This window comes from Podarcis erhardii, assembly GCF_964252035.2.
Source record: "Podarcis erhardii genome assembly, chromosome: 17".
Lineage (NCBI taxonomy): Eukaryota > Metazoa > Chordata > Lepidosauria > Squamata > Lacertidae > Podarcis > Podarcis erhardii.
The window spans coordinates 6,797,285-6,822,552 of record NC_138515.1 but is presented as its reverse complement, the minus strand read 5'-3'; the positions used below and the strand labels follow the sequence as shown (position 1 = coordinate 6,822,552).

At 46.7% G+C, this 25,268-nt stretch overlaps 1 protein-coding gene across 1 annotated transcript in view; it reads left to right on the top strand.

Annotated features, from left to right (window-relative positions):
• LOC309332512 (A.superbus venom factor 1-like) overlaps positions 1–25,268 on the top strand; it is a 64,731-nt gene that overhangs the window by 5,505 nt on the left and 33,958 nt on the right. The window contains exons 3-18 of the mRNA XM_081845745.1: positions 82–244; positions 2,924–2,994; positions 3,681–3,766; positions 4,792–4,874; positions 5,406–5,496; positions 6,128–6,230; positions 6,325–6,445; positions 7,422–7,537; positions 12,680–12,826; positions 13,698–13,910; positions 14,651–14,845; positions 17,435–17,596; positions 17,864–17,993; positions 18,598–18,669; positions 19,964–20,164; positions 22,594–22,705. Coding sequence (XP_081701871.1) covers positions 82–244; positions 2,924–2,994; positions 3,681–3,766; positions 4,792–4,874; positions 5,406–5,496; positions 6,128–6,230; positions 6,325–6,445; positions 7,422–7,537; positions 12,680–12,826; positions 13,698–13,910; positions 14,651–14,845; positions 17,435–17,596; positions 17,864–17,993; positions 18,598–18,669; positions 19,964–20,164; positions 22,594–22,705 — 2,066 coding nt within the window. The remainder of the gene's footprint in view (positions 1–81; positions 245–2,923; positions 2,995–3,680; positions 3,767–4,791; positions 4,875–5,405; positions 5,497–6,127; positions 6,231–6,324; positions 6,446–7,421; positions 7,538–12,679; positions 12,827–13,697; positions 13,911–14,650; positions 14,846–17,434; positions 17,597–17,863; positions 17,994–18,597; positions 18,670–19,963; positions 20,165–22,593; positions 22,706–25,268) is intronic.

Genomic DNA, 25,268 nt, shown 5'->3' with positions numbered 1-25,268 from the left:
GGGATTTGAGTTTGCTACTATTTGCCTTGTAAGCAGAAACCAGGAGATATCCGATTTTTAGCTCCTGATTTGCCCCTGCAGGTTTCTGCCAATGATATGAAGAAGGATTCCAAGCAAAAGCAGTATGTGATTGTTGTGGCCAAGTGTCCTCAGTTCACATTGGAGAGGATGGTTCTGGTCTCCTTCCACAGTGGATATCTCTTCATCCAGACAGATAAAACCATCTACACACCTGGGTCCAAAGGTAAAGCCTTCTGCTAGTCCCTCCCATAACATTATCTGGAACTGCAGGAGGGGTCTGGAGTGGATAACCTACTTGCAATCTGCAGATCTCTGCTGTTCATAGATCCTTCCCTTGCCATCAGAGCTAGGAACGGATGACCCCCACCTCACACAACTGACAGTTACCATATTTTTCGCCCTATAGGACACACCGTCCCATAAGGCGCACCTAGTTTTTTGGGGGGGAAATAAAGGGAAAAAAAATATTTTCCCCCAGGCGCGGGGCTGGGGCGGGGGAGGCCCAAGCTTCCCCCGACCCCAGTCCCCAAACAGGCAGCTCTCTGCAAGCCGTGGGAGCCCAGCGCTGGCTCCCGCTGCTCGCTGAGAGGTCCGCGAAGCCTGGAGCGCTGAGCTCAGTGGGCGCAGGCTTCAGCATGCAGGCAACTCTCCGCAAGCAGTGGGAGCGCTCCCGCTGCTTGCGGAGAGGTCTGCGAAGCCTGGACGCGCTGATCTCAGCGCGCGCAGGCTTTGGCATGCAGGCAACTCTCCGCAAGCAGCGGGAGCGCTCCTGCTGCTTGAGGAGAGGTCCGCGAAGCCTGGTTGGTGCGCACCGACCCCTCTCGCTCTCCAGGCTTCAGCGAAAGCCTGCATTTGTCCCATAGGATGCACACACATTTCCCCTTCATTTTTGGAGGGGAAAAAGTGCATCCTATAGGGTGAAAAATACGGTAATAATGATAATAATAATAATAATAATAATAATAATAATAATAATAATATTTTATTTATACCCCGCTGGGCTCAGGGCGGCTAATAACCAATGATAAAAACAAGTTGATTAAAATCCAATTTAAAAGATTAAGATACAACATTAAAACATTAGGGTGCAATCTCTTCATAGGAGGAGAAAGGAAAAAGAAAGAGGGGGAGGGAATCAAACTGACTCCAAGCCAAAGGCCAGGTGGAACAACTCTGTCTTACAGGCCCTGTGGAAAGAAATCAGATCCTGCAGGGCCTTGGTCTCATGAGGCAGAGCGTTCCACCAGGCTGGAGCCAGAGTTGAAAAGGCCCTGGCTCTGGTTGAAGCTAATCTGACTTCCTTAGGGCCCAGGACCATTAGGGTGTTGCTATTTATGGACCTTGAGGCTCTCCGTGGGGCATACCAGGAGAGGCGGTCCCGTAGGTACGAGGGTCCTAGGCCGTGAAGGGCTTTAAAGGTCAAAACCAGCACCTTAAATCTGACCCTGTACTCCACTGGGAGCCAGTGCAGCTGGAAAAGCACTGGGTGAATATGCTCCCATGGCAGGGACCCCGTGAGGAGCCTCGCTGCAGCATTCTGCACCCACTGGAGTTTCTGGGACAGCTTCAAGGGCAGCCCCGCGTAGAGCAAATTACAACAGTCAAGCCTGGAGGTGACCGTCGCATGGATCAAGTTGAAGTTCGTCTGAGAGAGACATACACATCACAACTCTTTTACCACTGGTAAACAGGTTTTGCACTTGTTAAAGAACCAGCAGACTCTCTTCTACCAAGACAATCATGGCAAGACAGAAGTACTGTTTTGGGGGGACAGGGAAGGGCAGGTGTGGGGGACGCCCTGGTCCTGAATGAGTTAACTGTGCCCCTGAAGGACCAGGTGTGCAGCCTGGGAGTCATTTTGGACTCACAGCTGTCCATGGAGGCACAGGTCAATTCTGTGTTCAGCTGCATCTGTGTTCACCCTATCTGCCCATGGACTGGCTCTAGTTATCTCCCGCTTGAACTACTGCAATGAGCTCTACGTGGGGCTACCTTTGAAGGTGACCCAGAAACTACAACTAATCCAGAATGTGGCAGCTAGACTGGTGACTGGGAGTGGCTGCTGAGACCATTTAACACTGGTCCTAAAAGACCTACATTGACTCCCAGTACGCAGAGCCATAGCTAGGTGATCTTGTGCCCCTGGCAGAACCGTTCAGATTGCGCCCCCTAGCCATGGACAAATTAGCTTTTCTTTCTGCCTCTCCTCCAACCCCGTCCCCGCTCCACCCATTCAAATCACCCTCTATTTAAAACCTTTTCTTATGAGGCAATAATGGATATTTTTTTATTTACAGACATATTTATGGAAATATTTTTAGCTGATTTTGCGCCCCCCCCCCCATCGCCTGCACTCCTGCAGGGGCCCACCTCACCACCCCTTAGCTACGGCCCTGCCAGTACATTTCCAAGAGCAACTGGGCGAAATACGTTGGAACCACTTACAACAACTTCACATTTGCTTAACTATTTGTAAAAAAAACACTTGAGAGAGTTTATGTTGCAAAGAGTGTTTGTTTCCTGACTGGTGACACTTTACATTAGAAATATAAACCGTGTTCTAGTCAGTTTAACTTATCCTGATCAAGTAAGCCCACCTCCCATAGTTCTCCTGTGTAGGATTTAGAGATCTCCAGCAAATACTGTATTTTCCCGTGTATAAGACTAGGTTTTTTTTAACCAAAATTTAGGTTTAAAATTGGGGCTGATCTTATACACAGGTAGTGCTGAGGGATGTTTTCTTAATTTGGAGTCCCCCAAAATAGTCTTATAGATGAAAAAATACAGTAATTATCAGCATTCTTAAAATATTGCTGTTCAATGAGTGCTTTGAGGGAAGACATGAAACTTTGTCAAACCAAATGTATAGGGTATATGACAAACATCTTCTCTTCTTTCTCAGTGCACTACCGTATCTTTTCTGTGAATCACAAAATGCAGATTTTGGATAAGCCTGTGATTGTCGAGTTTGAGGTAAGTGGTTCGTGTATGTGTCCTTGTGGTTGGTACAGTCAGAGCCATTTTCATTGGAGAAATGTTGGAGAGTATGCTTTATGGCTGAGCAAAGATTTGCTGGTCTCGATCCAGCGCATCATATCTGGTCTCCTCATCTCGATGGTGCACAACTTGTGTGGACACAAGCTCTTGTGCTCCGTAAGAACTCTTGCACTATGGCAGGGCTGGATTTAAGTTTGATGATGCCCTAAGTTACTGAAGGTAATGGGGCCCTTTATATGTCCAGCTGTCCTTTGTTAACAACAAATTGTTGCTGTTTTTTGTGTTGAATATATGCTATATAGTAATTTATGGACCTAATAGGTGTCTAAAGCCATTTGCACATAACAAAACATGTATTTTATCAAAGTAATTGTTGAACTGAAATACAATTAAGAAGAAGTATATTAATAATGAAATAATTATTAAGCTCTAAATGTATGTAGGTTTTATTTTATTTGTTTTTTATGTTATATTTTTGAAATGTACATCCAGTTTTTTTCCTTTAAATTTTTTTGGGGCCCCCAAGAGAGTGGGGCCCTAAGCTATAGCTTGTTTAGCTTATACATAAATCCGGCACTGCACTATGGAATACAAATATTAAGTGCCAGCGTTTTTATTATTACTTTTCCAACATCCCTTTAAATATACTTTCCCTCTTTCAGACACCTGAAGGAATTGTTGTCAGGCAGTCATTCATCAATCCTACTTCAAGAAACTTCCAACCTCACCCCTTACCAGAGATTGTCAGGTATTTGGCCATGAATATTTCCTCAAACCTAAGGGACACAGGTGCTGCTGTGGTCTAAACCACAGAGCCTAGGGCTTGCTGATCAGAAGGTTAGCGGTTTGAATCCTCGCGAGGGGTGAGCTCCCGTTCCTGGGTCCCTGCTCCTGCCAACCTAGCAATTTGAAAGCACGCCAAAAAGGTGCAAGTAGATAAATAGGTACCGCTCTGGCAGGAAGGTAAATGGCGTTTCTGTGCGCTGCTCTGGTTCACCAGAAGTGGCTTAGTCATGCTGGCCACATGATCCGAAAACTGTACGCCAGCTCCCTCGGCCAATAAAGCGAGGTGAGCACTGCAACCCCAGAGTCGTCTGCGACTGGACCTAGCGGTCAGGGGTCCCTTTACCTTTATTACCTCAAACCAAATTTGTACACAGGACTGTTTTTTTCAGCCAGAACGTGCCTGAACTCAGTTCCGGCCCCTCTTAGGTTGGCGCCATTGCCATTCTAAGAGAATGAGGGAGGTGTTCATGGTGGGTTCTAGCACCTATTTTTCTAGGAAAAAATAGCACTGTTTGCACAGAAAGTGAGCTGAAACAGCAATTGGCAAAGAAAGCACATCAATGATGAATTAATGATGTAAGGAGGGAGCTGCAGCCCAAGATAGGAAAAGAGGTAATAAGGGAACATCTAGCTACTTTAAATGAATTCAAATCTCCAGGGCCTGATAAGCTGCAACCAAGGGTACTAAAAGGAGCTTGCGGATGTATGTTCCTGCCCACTTTGGCAAACTGAGCCCCCCCCCCCACTGTAGCAGAATCATCCCCCTCCCTCAGCCACGGTGCGTTTCTCTACTGGCCTCCAGACAGGACCCTAAGCACCATTTTAATTCCAACCACCATTGGGGGGGAATGAGCATCAAGGGACATAGACTACATCCTAACCTCACCCATGGGGAGAAGAGGCCCTGCAGCCCATTCTGATTTCACCTTTAATATCATGAGTTGACAAAGCAGAAGCAGTGAAGATTCCTTCCTTTCCCTTCTCTAGTTTGGGGACCTGGAAGATTGTGGCCAAGTATCAAGACTCCCCACAGGAGACCTTCAGCACGCAATTTGACGTCAAAGAATATGGTAAGGAGGACCATCTCTGCTTACAGTGGTGCCTCGCAAGACGAAATTAAGTAGCACTTTTCCTGGTTCATCACAGGCACTGTTTCCTCTTTAATCCCTTGGAAGACGCCCTTTGGTTCTTCAGCTCTGCTTTGGGATTGCTCATTGAAATATATTCGGAGTCCAGTGTGGATTTCATGCTCTTTATTCAGCTCATAGTAGTGAGGAATGGAACTTCCCCCGAAATGTCTGCTTTATATACGTTATTTACACAATGGGCCCCATGTGATTGGCTAGTTCCGGGATTCTCCTGTAGGCCAATCAGGTTGCGGATTCACTTCCACCTGGAGTTGGATTGGGTGGCTCCTGCGGACCAATCAGACTGCTGCCTTCTGGATCCTATTGTTCTAGGACCAATCAGACTGCTGCAATTTGGATCCTATTCAACTCAGTACATAACACTCATACTTTTCAAATTGCAGACACTATCCTAAAAAGTCACATCTCTCCTCAAATATTTATATGTTCTTCTTCCCCTATTTTTTTCTTTAGTATTGCCAAGCTTCGAAGTCATAGTGGAGCCATCGGCTAAATTTTATTACATTGACAGCAACAGGGATTTCAGAGTGTCTATCACTGCAAGGTGTGTGTCTGCAACTGTGGGAAGGTAAAGACGAGGTATTACCTGTGTGAAATAAAATTAACATATCTAGAATTAATAGCATAGCAGGGAGCAGCTGTGCCAACTGCAGGTAGCAGAGGTGTCGTCACCCCCTCAATATTCCTTACCAGGGGGTTCAGCCATCCCATTAGTGAGGGGCGGGGGTGGTTGAACCACAGAGCCAAACACAGTGCAGCATCAAAGGCACTGTGCAGCAATCAAAGCCATTGAAGCTGCGTGACTCTGGGCAACGCATCCTCCCAACGATGTGCGTGTGTCGCGTCCCACATTGGGTGTGTGATGTCACAGGCACATACCAATCTTTGCCTCAGGGTAGCACCTCTGGAAGGGTGTTAATAGCATCTCTCTCTCTCTCTCTCTCTCTCTCTCTCTCTCTCTCTCTCTGTGTGTGTGTGTGTGTGTGTGTGTTTGTGCATAGTTTATGTTGGGACCCCAGCACAGGAGGAAAGTTTTTCGGCATGATGTGAGCGCAAAAGCCCTTTCTCTCCTTGTTATTCCCAGCAATTGTTACTGAGAAGTATGGTGCCTCTAACAGATAGCCCTATCCTTTTTGAATTTGGCCCTTCTTTGACGCTGGATTTTGTTGTTTTAGGTTCCTCTATGGGAAGAGTGTGGAGGGTATGGCCTTTGTCCTCTTTGGAGTGAAAGTGGATGGCGTCAAACACAGCATTCCAGACTCACTCCAGAGAATTCAGGTAGGGTGTGTTTATGTGTGTGTACTCTCTCTCTTACACACACACATGCACAAACACATGTAAAACTTGGCTTACCTCCCATTTTCATTTTCAGATGAGTAATGGAGAAGGGGAAGGAATCCTAAGGAGAGACATCCTTCAGACTCGATTTCACAACCTCAACAATCTTATTGGGCACTCCCTCTATGTCTCTGTGACAGTGATGACAGAGTCAGGTGAGTGTCAGTCTGAAAACCAGATGGAATAGGATGGAATTTTATTATTCATTAAATTTTTATACCGCCCTCCTTCTGAGGATCACAGGGCGGTTTGCAATATAGATAGACAAAAATACACAACATAGTAACAAACAAAATACCTGTCCCTGCCCCTGCAGTTTAAAAGGCCATAGATTGTTTAATTAGCTGAAGGCTTGTGAGGAGAGGAATATTTTCGCCGGGCACCTAAAGATATGTGTTGAAGGCACCAGGCGAGCCTGTCTAGGGAGAGCGATTCACAAGCAGGCAGCGAGTGCAGAACTCTCGTGTGTCACCGTCCAGACCTCTTGTGAATGTTGGAGTCTGACTAACCTGCCGCAGTTCATAATGTTGCTTTGAGACTATTCAGCCCTTCTGATTTGGATTTTTACAGCCAGACATTTTATTATGTAACATTATGAAGCCAAAATATTTAATCTTGCAAAGAAATAATCTTCACCCAACTTCTGGAAAGAAAAATATATTAGACCTGTATTTTGCTGCCTGCGATGAAGAAAGTCAAATGATGCTCTCTACCTTGCCATTAGGGTTGGCATTTTAAAGAGCCTTGCTGTATCATTTAGACACCAATTCCTGCCTTCATTTATCCCTTTACAAGGCTGCAATCCTTAGTCATGCTTTTCTGACAGTAGGTCCCATTGAACTCAGTGGAATTTACTTCTGAGTAGACCTACATTGGCTTCTCCAAGGTATCTTATTATTTTTAATGATTTTAATTATTTAGTTACTGAAATTTTCAAGTGGTGTACTGTACATAAAAACGACAAAAAAGCATGCAGTGGATAAAACTACCGTAATTAAAATTCATCGTAAAAACAGAAAACCTCCTTTAAATGCCTGCTGAAAGGCTCTGAAACAATTGGAAGATTTCTCTCTCCCTGTCAAGCAGCTTGGCTTCATTCCTTCTCTGAGTCCCTTCTTCTCCTTCCTGCAGGCAGCGACATGGTGGTGACTGAGCGATCTGGCATCAGCCTTGTGACATCGCCCTATCAGATCCACTTCACGAAAACCCCCAAGTACTTCAAGCCGGGGATGCCCTTTGAACTGATGGTAATGTTCACCTGAGTCTCTCTTCCTTTCATGGCCCAGTCCTAGTGTTATGTACTGAGTCGAATAGGATCCAAACTGCAGCAGTCTGATTGGTCCTAGAACAATAGGATCCAAAAGGCAGCAGTCTGATTGGTCCTAGAACAATAGGATTCAGAATGCAGCAGTCTGATTGGTCCTAGAACAATGCAGCAGTATGATTGGTTGGCAGGAACCACCCAATCATGCTCCAGATTGAAGTGAATCCACAACCTGATTGGTTTACAGTACAATTCCGGAATTAGCCAATCATGTGCAGCCCATTGTGTAAATAATGTATATAAGGCAGATACTTTGAGGGGACTTTCATTCACTCCTCCTCACCACTATGAGCTGAATAAAGAGCATGAAATCACTTTGCGACTCCGAGTATATTTCACTGGCGACGAGGATGGGATCCCGCTGAGCTGACTGCCACACACAGCACCGCAGCACCGCCACCTGCCGCACCGCTGCCTCGCACCGTGTATCCAGGCTTCAGCTCCGGGACACAAGGAACTCAGAATGGCAACTGACAGCAACTTCTCGCCGTTCAACCCAGCATCTGGAGACTGGGAAGCGTACGCCTCCCGTTTCACCTTCCTCCTAGAAGCCAAAGGGGTCACCGATGATGAAGACGCCAAGAAGAGGGCAATATTCTTCAGCGTCTGCGGAGAGGAGACATTTGAAATCGCCCGGGCTCTCCTTGCGCCTGAAGACGTTGCTACTGTTCCATACAAAACAATAATGGAACAGCTGAAGGGGCACTTTTCGCCACAGCCCTCAGTGGTGGCTCGTCGAAATGCCTTCTACGCAAAGCGGCAAGCCCCTGGGGAAACCATAACTGGGTTTGTGACCTCTCTCCGCCAAGCCGCCCGGTTCTGCAACTTCTCAGAGCTGGAGAACATGCTTCGTGACCGCCTCGTCGGTGGCCTGAGGAATGAGAAGCTGCAACGACGCCTCTACGCTAAGAAGAACCTATCGTTCCAGGTCGCTCTGGAGGAGGCCCTGGCAACGGAAGCTGCCGAGAGGTCGACACAAGAGGCACGGCCGAGCCAGCCGTCCCAACCGAGGGTCCACCATGAAGACCTCACCGACGACTCAGGATCTGACAGGGAGGAGGTGCACCGAGTACAGCAGTGCACTCAAGCAGCCCACATACCACAGCTGCCTCGACGAGAAGGAGGGAACTGCGCAAGCTGTGGAGAAAGTCATGAGAGGAGGACCTGCCGTTTCCGCAATGCAGAGTGCAGACAGTGCAGAAAATCGGGACACATCGCCCGGGTGTGTCGGGCTCGGCCCACCCGACACCAGGCATCAGACGACCAATCCAAGAACCCCAGGTCCCGGGGCCCAACGCACCAAGGCAACTCGACAGAGCTCACGGACTTCCAGGTATACCAGTTGCCCCACCCCAACATAGAGAAAATTTATGTAGAGGTACAGATAGAGGGGGCCCCATGCCGCATGGAGCTTGACACGGGTTCAACTCTATCCATAATCTCGGCAAGGACCTTAAGGAAACTGTGTCCTACTGGGGGTCCCAAACTCAGGCCGGCCCCATTCACCCTCCGGGACTTCCAGAAACGTAAGGTCCCCACAATGGGGGTGGGGACCTTCAGGGTGCAATACCGAGGGCGGACGCGGCAACTGGACTTGCTTGTGGTCAAGGGCCCCTACATTAGCTTACTGGGATTGGCATGGTTTGGACCACTGGGGCTAGCTGTCACCGGGGTGAACCACACTAGCTTACAAGTGGACGTGGACGCCATATGCAAGGAATTTCCGGGGGTTTTCGATGGGAAATTGGGACAGTATACGGGCCCCCCCATTGCTCTACAGCTTGACCCCGCAGTACGACCAGTCAGGCTCAAGGCCCGCCGGGTCCCGTTCGCTCTGAAACCCCGTATAGACGAGGAATTGGACCGGCTCGTGGAGCAAGGAGTGCTGGAACCGGTACCTAATGCCCCCTGGGAAACCCCAATCGTCACACCTGTCAAGCCTAATGGCTCAGTCCGCATCTGCGCAGACTACAAATGTACCATAAACAAGGCCCTCACGGCCCATGCATACCCAGTGCCAGTGGTCAGCCATGTCCTTGCCACCCTGGCTGGGTCGAAAATTTTTGGCAAGCTGGTCTTGGCCCAAGCATATCAACAGCTGCCAGTAGATGAGGCAACAGCAGAGGCACAGACGATTGTGACGCACAGAGGAGCATTCAGGGTAAAGCGGCTGCAATTCGGTGTCAGCGTGGCACCAGGCATATTCCAGAATCTAATGGACTCTCTCCTTAAAGGGATTCCTGGCGTCACCCCCTTCTTCGATGATGTGTTGATTGCCGGGCCCACACCAGAGGAGTTTGAGGACCGCCTCCGCACCGTTCTGCACCGTTTCCAGACAGCGGGTCTCAAGGTAAAGCGGGAAAAATGTCTACTAGGAGTGCCCCAGGTGGACTTTCTGGGATTCATGGTGGACGCAGAAGGGGTCCACCCGACTGGGGACAAGGTACGGGCCATTTGTGATGCCCCAGCGCCCAGGAACAAGACTGAACTTCAGGCCTTCTTGGGACTATTGAACTTTTACCATTCCTTCCTTCCCCACAAGGCGGCGGTAGCGGAGCCCCTACACAGACTCCTGGACAAGCGGGCCCCTTGGGTGTGGGGCCATCGCCAGGAGGCCGCATTCCAGGCAGTCAAGGACTTGCTTGTCTCAAACTCGGTCTTGGCACACTTCGACGAGAGGCTGCCGGTGGTGCTAGCATGCGACGCCTCACCCTATGGCATTGGCGCTGTCCTGGGACACCAACTCCCAGATGGAAGAGAGGTACCGGTGGCATACTTTTCCCAGACACTCAACGCAACCGAGCGGAACTACTCACAAATCGACAAGGAGGGCCTGGCAATCGTGAAGGGAGTAAAAAAATTCCATGATTTCTTGTATGGGCGGCCCTTCACCATGGTGACTGACCACAAACCGTTGCTTGGCTTGTTTGCCCCCGAAAAGCAGACCCCCCAAGTGCTGTCTCCTCGTGTCCTCAGGTGGTCAATTTTCCTTGCCAGCTACCAGTATGCACTGATTCACCGCCCTGGGAAGGCGATGGGCCATGCGGACGCCCTCAGCAGGCTACCACTACCAGAAACAGGCCCCGACCCGGCACCTGCACAAGAGGTTATGAGCCTGGAGCTGCTTCCCGACCGCCCCATTCAGGCACAAGAAGTTGCACACCATTCCAAGAAAGATAGGGTCATCTCCCGGGTCCTGGACTGGGTGTGGAGGGGATGGCCCAGCAGCAGCCCCGGGCCAGAATTCGCCAGCTACACAACCCGCAAACATGAACTGTCGGCCCACAAGGGGTGCCTGTTATGGGGAAGCAGGGTCGTTGTTCCCCAGCCCCTCCGCAAAAGGGTCCTCACAGCCCTACACGAGACACACCCAGGGGTAGTAAGAATGAAGGCCCTTGCCAGGAGTTATGTGTGGTGGCCGGGGATCGACGGAGAGATAGAGGCCTGGGTCAAACACTGCCAGGCCTGCCAAGAATCCCGCCCAGATCCCCCAAGGGCCCCAGTCCAGTCCTGGGAGTCTGCCCGAGCACCATGGTCACGCCTGCATGTGGACTTCGCTGGCCCCTTTCAGGGGAAAACATTCTTCATAGTGGTGGACTCCTACACCAAATGGCTGGAAGTCGCACTGGTACCATCCACTTCTACATCCGCAGCCATCCGGGTACTACGCAGGCTGTTTGCAACGCACGGGCTCCCTGACACTCTCGTCTCAGACAACGGGACTGCATTTACGTCAGGAGAATTCCAAACCTTCACAGCGCAGAACGCCATCCGCCACATCCGTTCGGCGCCATTCCACCCTGCCACCAATGGCCAAGCAGAACGCATGGTGCGGACCACCAAGGACACCCTTCGCCGCATGACGCAAGGGGATTGGGAGTACCGCCTTGCCACATTCCTTCTAGCACAGCACAGCACCCCCAGCTCAACGACTGGCCGGAGCCCCGCTGAACTACTAATGGGTCGGCGCCTTGCAATCAGATTGGACCGCCTTCACCCCGATAGAGCTCAGGATGAGGTAGGGGTGGGGGAAGGCAGGAACCCCCGGACCTTCGAGGCCCAGGACCCAGTGTACGCAAAGAATTTTGGGGCAGGCCCTGCATGGGTACCCGCCACAGTCACCAGGGTCACTGGCCCCGTGTCGTACGAGGTGCTAACGGATGGGGGGCAATGCTGGCGCCGCCACTGTGACCAGATACGGCAACGATTCCCGGGAGAAAACCAGGAGGAGGAGGACAGGTCAGAGGAGTCCCAGGGGAACAGTGGGGCAGTGAGGCCCATAGAGCAGCAGGGGCCAGCAGGAGAGGCAGAACCAGTAAATACAGAGAGGTCCCGGGAGGCCGAAAGGACACCGGAACCAGAACCATGACTGAGCGAGCCGGTTGCGCCAGACCAAACAGCCCCATCACAGCCAGCATCCTTGGAACACGAGCCAGAACCAGAACCCCGGACCAGGGAACACCCCAGGCCGCAACGCACACGTAGGCCGCCAGCGTACCTTGAGGACTATGAATGCGACCTCCCGGGCAGGACTGGAACTTAGAGGGGAGGGGTGTTATGTACTGAGTCGAATAGGATCCAAACTGCAGCAGTCTGATTGGTCCTAGAACAATAGGATCCAAAAGGCAGCAGTCTGATTGGTCCTAGAACAATAGGATTCAGAATGCAGCAGTCTGATTGGTCCTAGAACAATGCAGCAGTATGATTGGTTGGCAGGAACCACCCAATCATGCTCCAGATTGAAGTGAATCCACAACCTGATTGGTTTACAGTACAATTCCGGAATTAGCCAATCATGTGCAGCCCATTGTGTAAATAATGTATATAAGGCAGATACTTTGAGGGGACTTTCATTCACTCCTCCTCACCACTATGAGCTGAATAAAGAGCATGAAATCACTTTGCGACTCCGAGTATATTTCACCTAGGCTCTTGGAAATCCACAGAAGCGAACATAAGGAGCCTTGGGAAATCTCTTAAATCCATGGATGTCTTGGGAAAAGTGGTGTTGGCTCTGCAGAGATGGCTGCATCTCACGTTCATTCACCTCTTCTCAATTGCTTAGGTGTTTGTCACCAACCCTGATGGCTCCCCAGCTTCCCGTGTACCTGTGGTGACAGAGCCAATTGCAGCTGATGGAACCACCCAGAATGATGGGACAGCCAAGCTGATTCTGAACACCCCAGCAAACAGCCAAGAGCTCAGAATCACAGTGAGTCCCCCTGAGGCCATGCCAAGTTCCCTTCAAATGCATGAATTGTGCTATTGGCAGTTCCTGTGTGTATCTTCTGCACACAGAATCAAAGCAGCTGTTCACGGGGGTACTTAGGAATTTTTAAGGGAGGGTCCATAGCTCAGTGCATAGAGTGTTTTGTTAGCCCAAAAATGGGAAGTGAGCAAGGTCCCAACCAAAGAGGATTGACAACTTAAGTTGACAGAATATGCACAACTTACAGATTTAACATATAGAATAAGAGAGCAAGGAGAAGATACGTTTAAAGAAGACTGCAAAACATGTATTCAGTATATGGAAAATAACTATACAGCTGAAAATGCTGGCAGCATTAAGATGAATTCAACAGAGTAAATAATTTTTGATGGATGTAAAAGTGGAAAACTGATTTGAATGGTTATACATTGGTACCTCGGGTTACAGACGCTTCAGGTTAGATGCTTCAGGTTACAGACTCCACTAACCCAGAAATAGTACCTCGGGTTAAGAACTTCGCTTTCAGGATGAGGCCCCATTAGCTAAAGTGGTACCTCAGGTTAAGAACAGTTTCAGTTTAAGAATGGACCTCCAGAATGAATTAAGTTCTTAACCCGAGGTACCACTGTAGTAAAATATGCAGGGATGTATGATATGTAAAATGAACCATGGGAAGAGAAGAAGGGAACCATTGGATATTTTAAAGTTTGTAAAATGTTTATTTGAAATTGTAAAATTGAAAATTTAATAAAAATTATTAAAATAAAAAGTGCTGGGAAACAGACCGGGAAAGTGTGGACCTGTACCTAGAAAGCACAGGGCAAAAGTGTGGATAAGCCCCTAGATAACTTTTTCCACTTTCCACTTTCTGTAGGTAAAAACCAAAGATCCCCAACTTTTAAATGAACGCCAGGCAACCAAGACCATGATAGCTACAGCATACCAGACCCAAGGAGGATCTGGAAATTATCTCCATTTGGCAGTCACAGCTACGGAGCTGAAGGCTGGAGACAACTTGCCTATCAATTTCAATCTGAAGAGCAACAACCAAGAAGTGCTGGATCAGATCCAATATTTCACCTATATGGTAAGTACTGGGCAGAATGGAAGCCTGAGGGCCAAGTCTCTATACGCCTGTTAATACTGAAGGTGGTGAGAAAGGTGTCTAGTCCTCATGGAAAAACAGGTTTCAGCAGTCTTTCCTACAGCACCTGCCTTCTTTGGTTGCTTTGGGTTAAGCTTCACATTACAATGGCACTTAGAAAGGCATTCCCCAGAGATGGAAGGGAGGCAAAGTCCTGACCCTGAGAAGAATGGCTGATAAAGATGGTGGATTATGCCAAAATGGCAAAAAAGACTGGGAAGATCAGAAATCAAGAAGATAGAAATTTTACTAAAGAATGGGACAAATTTATAATTTACCTCAGAGAACACTGTAAGCAACTAAAAACTTTGGCAGGACCGTAACAACACTTGTAATGTAACAAGAACTATGGGAAAACAGGGATTTTTAAGAAAATGGAGAATTTTAAATGATGCAGTTAAAAGAAAAGAAAAGAATGCAGACGGAACCCACAGAGGGGCAGAGGGAAGTCCAAGGATTCATGGAATCCTATGTGTAAATTGTGAAAACCAATAAAAAATGTAAAAAGAAGAAGAAAGGTATCCCCCAAAATAAACTTTTCCATGTCGCTGTGCTCCATGAGGTGAAAAACATTTGCATTACACTTGTTATGTGAGTTAGCCCAATTGCATGGAGTTTTGTTCAAACCAATCTATGCTTGCTAACCTGCTTCATGTTAAACAGGATGTCTTGTTCATCACCAGATCTTGACGAAGGGGAAAATGTTCAAGGTTGGGAGGCAGCGCAGAGAAGCAGGACAGAATTTGGTGACCTTTTCCTTGCCCATCACCCCAGAGCTCATTCCTTCCTTCCGGATTGTGGCTTACTATCAAGTGGGGAACAGTGAGATTGTGGCCGACTCTGTCTGGATGGATGTGAAGGACACCTGCATGGGAACGGTAGGTCAATCTTCTCATGGATTTCCTGTAACAGTGCAAGCTATTGCAGAAGTGCAATAAATTCACTTCCCCCCAACCCCACTCCATCACTCACTGTTTTTAAGAGCATTTGGAATGAGAGTCCTCTCACAGTTTTGTTTCACTTTGGGTTAGAAAATGAGTAGAACCTTACAATGTACGTGCAAATGTTTTAACCCATAATAACTAAAATGGGAGGGGGAAAAGAAATTCAGCTCATATTTCAATGCAAAACCACTGAATCTGTCCAAAAACGCAGCTATTCTATGAAATTTGCATTTCTCTGAATGTTCTCAGGCACTTCTCCAACCAAATAATGCATCCACAGAGGTGTTATATTAGAGGAATGTGTGCATATGATACAGATATTTGTGGGAAAGGACATAATATATAAAAAATCAGCATATTAAATTTGTTGTATTCCTGCAAAAAATGTGCATTTTAGGAAAAATTGCATATAAAAATGTGCACATGTATGTATGCACATATTAGGAGGAATTATGAATTGTCATGAGGTATTTTATAAGGTACAATTACAGAAAATTAAATTTAATATTAGAAAAATGATAAACTCGGAGAAACAAAAATAGACAAATTCTTCCATCCTACCAAATAATGTGTTTCTTCACACATACATAAAAAAAGAACACCTGTCATCATACAGCCCCCTTCATTGGAGGATTTGTACTGTGGTCTAAACCACAGAGCTTAGGGCTTGCCGATCAGAAGGCTGGTGGTTCGAATCCCCGTGACGGGGTGAGCTCCCGTTGCTCGGTGCCAGCTCCTGCCAACCTAGCAATTCGAAAGCACGTCAAAGTGCAAGTAGATAAATAGGTACTACTCTGGTGGGAAGGTAAACGGTGTTTCCGTGCGCTGCTTTGGTTCGCCAGAAGTGGCTTAGTCATGCTGGCCACATGACTGTACGTCGGCTCCCTCAGCCAGTAAAGCGAGATGAGCGCCTCAACCCCAGAGTCGTCCGTGACTAGACTTAATGGTCAGGGGTCCCTTTACCTTTACTGCCATATTACAATCCTGGATTTTCATGAAGACGAGGTCAGGTAGGGGAGCTGAAGAGAAAGCAGGTTGCACAACAGTAGTGACAATGGCAGGGCTGTTGGAAAGGAAAGACACTGAAAAATGGAAAGAAGTGGAAGAGGTCCGAACCGATTGGGAAGGGAAGTTTGTGTCATTGAAATTCTACCCAATATTGATCCAGAGTGGATTTCAACGTATAGTTAGCAGAGTAAAAACTTAAACACATTGCAGGATTCTCAAAAAATAGACCAGAGGCAATTGTATTTCATCCAGTAGAGCTATACTGCTACTGAAGGCGAATGAGCATAATGGTCACAAATCCAGTACATTCAGGATTGGCACTGTCCATAAGAAATCCAGTTGCAGCAGACTTAACTTAAACCTACAACTACTTATAATTATAAACTTTAACACTATGTACGGAACACCACACCAGAAGGAAAAGAGATGGAATGAGAGAATGAAACCCAGGCTCCTTCTTGCCTCACTATTATAGTCAGCATGACCTTGACAAAAAGAGATAACAGAACCAGTTTAAGCCTTCTCAGAAGGAATAACCCAAATATTAGTAATCTTCTGCTTGCTTCTTTCACACAGAGAAGCTTGCAGAATTCTCTTGAATTTATTAGAATAGGAAAGATCCCTGCACATCAGATCAATACTTTCTACACCAAGAAATTCAAACTGAGAGTTTGTTTCTACTCTTTTAAATGTCAACAAGGAGAAATAGCAGAGATGGGTACAAAACAGAAGCTAACACTAAAATGCTAACATAACAAAGTTTTCCTCAGCTCTCTTCTTGCTTTAAACTGCCACTTTTCCACCTCAGTGGGTCATCCCCCCCCCCACACCGCTGCTGCTATCTCTACTCAACCTTGGCCATTGTTGAAAACCAACCTTTTCCTGTCAGCGTGTCTCCATCCCTGCCTCTTCTTCCTTTCCTCAGCTGCCATGTGTGTGAGAAATAAAGGATTCAGAGCCCTCAAATATTCCATAGTCCTTTCACAGAATGTATTTCCTGGCATCATATGCTGTCTTCAACATGACGTTCCAGATTCAATCAAGTAATTTAGAACAGGTATTTTATTAACAGGCAAACATCCATAGATATAAAACTGAACTGAACCTTCTCTAAATGAACAGGCTAACTGACAGGCTTGCTTTTAAGATTACAGTACATTCATCTTACGCATATCCAATTTATGTCCTCCAAATGTCACTGTTTACCAGGTTGCACAGTGTTGATTGACTGTCTGATCAGGAAGCTACCCTTTGCTTGTCCCCTTGTTCAGCTCTCGGAGAAGGAAACGTAGGAGAGATTGGCAAAGTATCTTTACAAATATTTAATATATAATAATATATTATATATTATATTATATATATTATATTATATATATTGTATATTGTATATTGTATATAACATATATAACATATAATATATTATATATAATAGCGATTCTTCTTCACTCCCAAGACAGTCATTCAAGCACTTTCCCTGCCACAGAACTGAACTTCTTTGTTCCCTTGTTCAAGCAGCTGGTTGTGAAAGGAGAACATCGGGAAGATGACCAGATTCACGAGCCAGGAGATCAAGTTTCTATCAAACTCGAAGGAGATGCAAATGCTTGGGTTGGTCTTGTGGCTGTGGACAAAGGAGTCTATGTGCTTAACAAGAAGTACAAGCTTACACAAAGCAAGGTGAGGCCAGGAACGATGCATGATGACACAAGAATGTACAAAATTCAGTTGGTAAAGGCACATTCACCAGGACAGGGGCTGTTGGAGATTGATTGGGAAATGTACACAATTACTTCTTCATGTAAGAATTATGTGCACGTTCTCCATGAGGCCAGGATGAATGTGCACAATGGTGGATTGTGATGTACATTAACCATTCATCTTACATTTCCCCTTAACGTTTATTGATTGATTTCCCCCTCTCATACTGTGCCTGCTCCATGTCAGATATGGGACTCAGTGGAAAAGAGGGATATTGGATGTACAGCCGGCAGTGGCAGGAACAATCTGGGTGTGTTTGAAGATGCTGGACTTGCTCTGGTGACCAGCAATAAGCTTTCCACGCAACAGAGATCAGGTATTATTGGGGAGGGTGTTGGTGCCGGTGAGATGGCAAAGGAGTGAGAAAGACCTTTCACCTAAGAGCAGGGCCTAGACCAGCGGTTCTCAACCTGTGGGTCCCCAGATGTTGTTGGACTACAACTCCCATCATCCCTGACCACTGGTCATGCTGGCTAGGAATGATGGGAGTTGTAGTCCAACAAACATCTGGGGACCCACAGGTTGAGAAACACTGACTCTTTTCTGGCCAGGCAGGGGGTGGGTTGGGGTGCAGGTTCTTGGACTGAACTGTCCCACTACCCCCCACTGTGTGATATGCAAATACACGTGCCAAATCTCAAAAGACTGCTATTTCTAAGAAACAGCTTCAACAACCAGGACAATCAGCAATACTCCACATTGCATCCCCTGTAAGATGTCTTAATGAGAAATGGTAGCTATCAGGAGTTCATTGTCACATGTGTAACATGTAGTTAAGCCTTACATCATTGGACTCGGTGGGAACTGCTTTTACGTAAACATGCATAAGGTCAATCTCCATAGGTATTAGAATTCAGCGGTACTAACAGCTTATTTCAGTTCCAAACAATTAGTTCCTGTTCCTCCCTTTTCTACTCCAGATCCAAAGTGCCCTCAGCCTGCAAGACGCCGCCGCCGCTCTGTACAACTCATTGAATCTAAAGCAAGTAAAGGTATGTGATGCATGGCAAAGGCTTTATCTGCAAAAATGGAGAATTTTGCAATCACTGAACATGAATTCCAGCTCTTCTCCAAAATCTCTCATTCAGCTGCCAAATGAGCCCATTGATTTCCACATGAGTATTAATGAACCTTATCAATGCCAACTTGTTAAATAAATCCAATAAAATTAATGACACTCTTTCTGAACCCAGAACATATTTAACAATGATTTCTTATACTAACATTGCTCCGTTCATTGTCTTTGTTTTGGAGTGATGGTAGGCATTCACATTTATTGTGATGCACTAGTCCTAGATACTGCTGAGTTCCAGAAGAGGGGGGGAAACTTTCAGAAATATTGTAACTTGGAGATGTGATTTTAACTGACCTGACCTCAGAGGTTTCAGAAAGCGATTCAGTGCCTGTTTCCTCAGAAGGGATGGTGGGTTGGAGTGGTGTCAAAACAGCTTCCTGATTCTGCTGAGCCACTTGGTCAGAATCAATTCACTCTACAATGGCTAACAAATCAATACTTAGCCTTGAGGCTTCCTAAAATGCAATCCCTCTTGGCAAAGTTTTATTCCCCATCCAACAGCTTCACTCTTTCAGGCATTCCTGGCATATGCCACCCTTTCTCAACTTTTGGGCCTTAGATGTTGTTGGACTACAACTTCCATAATCCCTGACCGCTGGTTGTGCTAGCTAGGGATGATGGGAGTTGTAGTCCATAAACATCTGGGGACCCAAGGCTGAGAAACGCTGCCTTATATGCTCCACCATCTCACCACCACCAGGAGAATCCAAAACAATAACATTCATAGCATTTATTTGCACTAGGGGCTGCACATCTGCTTATCTTGCTTACCAGCCCCACCTACCCCCCACCCCCACTTGCCAACTCTCCCACTTCCTTTACACCTCACTCAACCCCCATCTCCTCACAGTTTACCTTACCCCCTCATACCCACGATCTCCAGTTGCTGCCACTACTGGAGGGGGGAGACACCGAAAGAAACCCCTCCATTGCTTTTGCCAGTGGTAGCAGTGATGACAAGGAGAGCATGATAACACCTTCTTGGGCTTCTCACTGCCTGGCCAACCCGACTGCTCACTTGGCCTGCTTGTATGCCTCCTTGGACTGCCTGCCTCCTATTGGCAGCCATGCAAACTACAGCATGACAACATCCTTATATTCTTACTATAGAATAAGATAACAGCTTTCTTCTGATGCCTGTTGTGAGTAGCAGAACAACAGTGGTATGGGAAACATTCTTTGATATTTCACATGTTGTTTGCATATTTCAGCTGGCCAATTTCAGAATCGGACACTAAGGAAGTGCTGTGAAGATGGCATGCATGAGAACCCCATGGGCTACAGCTGTGAAAAGCGTATACAATACATTGTCGATCAGATTGAGTGCCAGACTGTTTTCCTTGAATGTTGCCGCTTCATCAGAGACATATTGAATGAGAATGAGCGGGATGAAGAACTGATATTGGCAAGAAGCAAGTAGATTTATTATTATTATTATTATTATTATTATTATTATTATTATTATTATTAATTCAGAGGCACACTATTGGGGAGATGGTAAGTAAGTCTCTCAGAACACTATGGAAGGGCTGCAAAACCCTTTGTTACTTATGTGATCCCATTGCCCTATCTGACACTTTACATAAGCAGAAAGACTGGGCCCTGGTCTGAGAAAACTGCAGATTTGACAGAAGGGAAGGGAATGAGAGAGGGGTGAAAGGAGTGAAGAGAAAGCAGAAGGATATGAGAAGAGAAGACACAAGGGCATGCACAAACACAGTTGCACCCTTTTGGACATTGTTTCAGGTAGAGAGGAGCATCTTTAGATTAAACCAAAAGCCTCATAGAAACAGTGGACATTAGGTGTTTGATGGAAAGGAGGTGCTACATAGGTGTTCTGGGAAGGAATTCAAGGTGTGTGATGGCTTAGAGTTTAATATAATCTTGATTTAAGCCTGGTCTATACATGCAGAAAAATTAGTAGAACTCCTGAGGTGGTAGAATAGACTACTATTTTTTACCTCAAGAGGGTGTGTGTGTGCCATTTTTGAATGTCTTCCCGTTACAATAACTCCCTGCAAGTACAGTCGGAACTTGGATCTCAAATGACTTGGCTCCTGAACAAATCGGCTCCCGAATGATTGAAACCCGGAATTGAGTGTTCCGGTTTTCGAACGATTTTCAGAAGCCGAATGTCCTGCGCAGCTTCCGCGGCTTCCGATTGGCTGCAGGAGCTTCCTGCAGGCAATCAGAAGCCACACTTTGGTTTTCAAACATTTTGGAAGTTGAACAGACTTCCGGAATGGATTACCATTCGACTTCTAAGGTACGACTGTACAACATTTTCTACAGGCAAAGTGTTCTTAAAAAACAAAACAAAACTCAAGCCAAGGAGTATTAAAGAATGTACAAAACCTCCTGCAGTCTGCAGAGATCTAGCCCATTCTGTCGCCTCAATAATCTCTTATAGTTTTGCTCAGGGCTTTTTTTCTAGAAAAAGAGGTGCCGGAACCCAAGGCTGTTGAGGTTTTTTTTAGGGGGGAGCACTTCTCTTGTTCGCCTGCTCAACCCAATGCCGCGGGATTAAGTTAAAACTGTCACCTCTAACGCCTGCCTCTGTTGCGCAGCCCCGAATGCTGTGCAAACCATGGAATGCGGGAGGTGTCAAGACAGATAAAATAAAGTATTTCTCCACACAACACATGGTTAAACTTTGGCACTTTCTTCTGCAGGGATGGAGTTCTGGCCACCAACCTAGATAGCTTCAACAGAGGATAGGGCAAATTCATGGATGAGAGGGCTATCAGTGGCTACTAGCCTTAAAGGTTAAGCTCTGCCTCCACAGATGGTGGCAGCAATGCTTCTGAACAGTGCCAGATTTACGTATAAGCTAAATAAGCTATAGCTTAGGGCCCCACTCTCTTGGGGGGGGGGCAACAAAATTAAAGGAAAAAATAAACTGGATGCACATTTCCAAAATATAACATAAAAAACAAATAAAATAAAACCTACATCCAGCAACAGGGATGCGGGTGGCACTGTGGGGTAAACCACAGAGCCTAGGACTTGCCGATTGGAAGGTCGGCAGTTCGAATCCCCGCAACGGGGTGAGCTCCCATTGCTCGGTCCCTGTTCCTGCCAACCTACCAGTTCGAAAGCACGTCAAAGTGCAAGTAGATAAATAGGTACCGCTCCGGTGTGCTGCTCTGGTTCGCTAGAAGTGGCTTAGTCATGCTGGCCACATGACCCGGCAGCTGTACGCCGGCTCCCTCGGCCAATAAAGCGAGATGAGTGCCGCAACCCCAGAGTCGGCTACGACTTGACCTAATGGTCAGGGGTCCCTTTACCTTTACCTTTAGGTCCATAAATGACCATATAGCATATATTCAACACAAAAAACAGCGGCAATTTGTTGTTGGCAAAGGACAGCTGGACATATAAAGGGCCCCATTACCTTCAGTAGCTTAGGGCCTCATCAAACCTAAATCCGGCCCTGCTTCTGAACACCTGTTGCTGAAAACCACAGGAGGGTTTTGTGCTTGAATCCTGCTAGTGGGTTTCACACAGGCTTCCGCTTGGTCACTGTGAACAGAATGCTGGACTAGTGGGGCCTGATCCAGGAGGGTTTTCCTTATATCAGTGGCAGGGACCATAGTGGGGCCTTTGTAGCTGCCCTTCCACAGCAGGACTGTGGTGTTCAACAATATGAATGCTGCCGAGGCCATAAGCATTAGCCTGCCAAGCATGTTGAGATGGTGGCCTGATGTGTTCTTTCCTGAAGCTGCTGCTCTTAATGAGAACGAACCCAGAAGTCAAATTTTGAGTCTGTTGGTCACTTATTGCAGTGACTTCACAGTAACAAAGGCCATTGCACCTAAGTCTTTGTCTCCTGTTTTCCCAGGTGACTTTGAAGATGATTTCTTAGCTGATGAAGACATCACTTCTAGGACTCAGTTTCCAGAGAGCTGGTTATGGCGAACAGAACAGCTGACTGCACGTCCTAATGATCAAGGGTAAAAAGCTGTTATGGCTATGTTCTCCTTTGCAGCCTAGTGTCTGCTCTCCAGACTTAGGCTGCAATTCTACAAGGTGTGATCAGAAAGTTTTGTGACTGGTCACAGAAATCGGACAGCGAGAAAAATGTGAACATACGTACATACCTTACATGCTTTCAAAGTAGGCCCCCTCTGATACAATGCACCATTGACAACATTCATATAACTGTTGGAAACTTCTGGAGAAGTCCTCTTTTCATACTGCTTTCAGTTCCCTCGTCATAGCAGCTTGGACATGTGAAATGTTGGAAAATCAGTGTCCTTTCAGTGCAGATTTAAGTTTTGGAAAAAGAAAGAAATCCGGTGGGGCCAGATCGGAGAATATGGAGGGTGGGACAACTCAGTAACCTCAGTAACAATTTCCTGTGGAATATGCAATTCATAGAATCATAGAGTTGGAAGAGACCACAAGGGCCATCGAGTCCAACCCCCTGCCAAGCAGGAAACACCATCAGAGCACTCCTGACATATGGTTGTCAAGCCTCTGCTTAAAGACCTCCAAAGAAGGAGACTCCACCACACTCCTTGGCAGCAAATTCCACTGTCGAACAGCTCTTACTGTCAGGAAGTTCTTCCTAATGTTTAGGTGGAATCTTCTTTCTTGTAGTTTGGATCCATTGCTCCGTGTCTGCTTCTCTGGAGCAGCAGAAAACAACCTTTCTCCCTCCTCTATGTGATATCCTTTTATATATTTGAACATGGCTATCATATCACCCCTTAACCTCCTCTTCTCCAGGCTAAATATGCCCAGCTCCCTTAGCCGTTCCTCATAAGGCATCGTTTCCAGGCCTTTGACCATTTTGGTTGCCCTCCTCTGGACACGTTCCAGTTTGTCAGTGTCCTTCTTGAACTGTGGTGCCCAGAACTGGACACAGTACTCCAGGTGAGGTCTGACCAGAGCAGAATACAGTGGCAATTCTTCCGCCATCATTTGGATGAACAAATGCCAATCCCGCATCAATAACTCACAAACTCTGTTGACATTTGCCACCGTTCTGCTCATTGATGGTCTGCCAGACCTAGGGTCATCTTCGATGGTTTGCTGCCCTTCATGGAATCTCTCAAACCACTCATACACTGTCTTTTGAATTACAGCTTCATCTCCATACACAATTGTGAGCATTTCGTGGGTTTCTGATGCCAATCGTATGTTTGAATATTTATCACTGTCCGATTTCTGTGACCATTCACTGAACTATCTAGCCACACCTTGTATATCCACTTACTTGTAGCAAGAACCATTTAACTCAAGTACACACACACACACAGTGCAAGAGAGAGGATTATGCTATATAGCTAACTTGACAATAATTCCTTCTTCCCAAAGGCTAGGTATCTCGACAAGAGACTCTTCGACACCTTCACCAAAACTACAGTTCCCAGGATTCTTTAGAGTAGGGGTAACCAATGCGGTTACCTCTAGATGTTGCAGGACTCCAACTCCCATTAGCCTCAGCCAGCACTGCCAATAGTTAGGAATGAAGGGAGTTGTACTCCAAAACATCTGCATGGCACCATGTGAGCTAGCCCTACTTTGAATGCTAAGCTTGTATGGAGCCGATATCTATCCATCACACAATTTGTCAAAGAGGAAGAGCAGGGTGTAAGATGTAGTTTTTATATGAAGGATGGTGGCTAAAACACTTGGTTCAGAGCAAACACACATGAGGCATGAGGAAAGCCCACCAGAATTGTACTGGTATGGTCTTAGCTGTCTCAGAGCTTGGTCCCAGCGGAGGAGGAAGCCGTTTGGGCGTGTGGGGTGGCACACCCAGGAGCAGGGCGAGTCACATATGGGGTGGGGCGCACCACGCGGCCTCCAGAGTGCCTGCCTCCTCCTACTCAGCCACCCTACAGCTGGGGGGAGGCAGCGGGCGGACCGTTTGGACAGCACGGAGCCTGGAGCCTGCGCACGCCCAAGCCACCACAATTCTTGGGCACGCTGAAGGCACGACGGTGAGTTCTGCCTGGCATTTTGTCACCCCCCCTCAGTGGTGACACCCGGGGCGGACCGCACCCACTGCACCCCCCTTCCTCCACCCCTGCTTGGTCCCTAGAGCTTTAGGTGAAACCTGGATGGAACTCCTCCAAACTCTGGTCAGTTGGAACAAATAAAACATGGATTGATCACCGCAACATATGTAAGAACAGAGATGACCGAACATGCCTCAATCCATTCCAATATCTTTTTTTTAAAAAATATAATATTTATTGAAGTTTCAAATAAGACAGATACACAAAAAGACAGAAAACACTAAACAAGTATACTTTCAGTCCTTATTTTCTTATACCTTATTTCCCCCGACTTCCTCTCGCCTCCCCTTCTTGTATTCCAATTCCAAATGTTAGTTCAACAAGTTCTTAAATTTTTACCTTATTTCATTATTATATCAGTCCTTCTACTTAAACCCTTTTTCCCAGGTCGACCCAGATTCCCTTCCACGAATTTCCCAATTTTATATTAATACCAAGCCAAAAATGCAAAATAAGAAATATATATATATATTAAAAAAAGTATTTA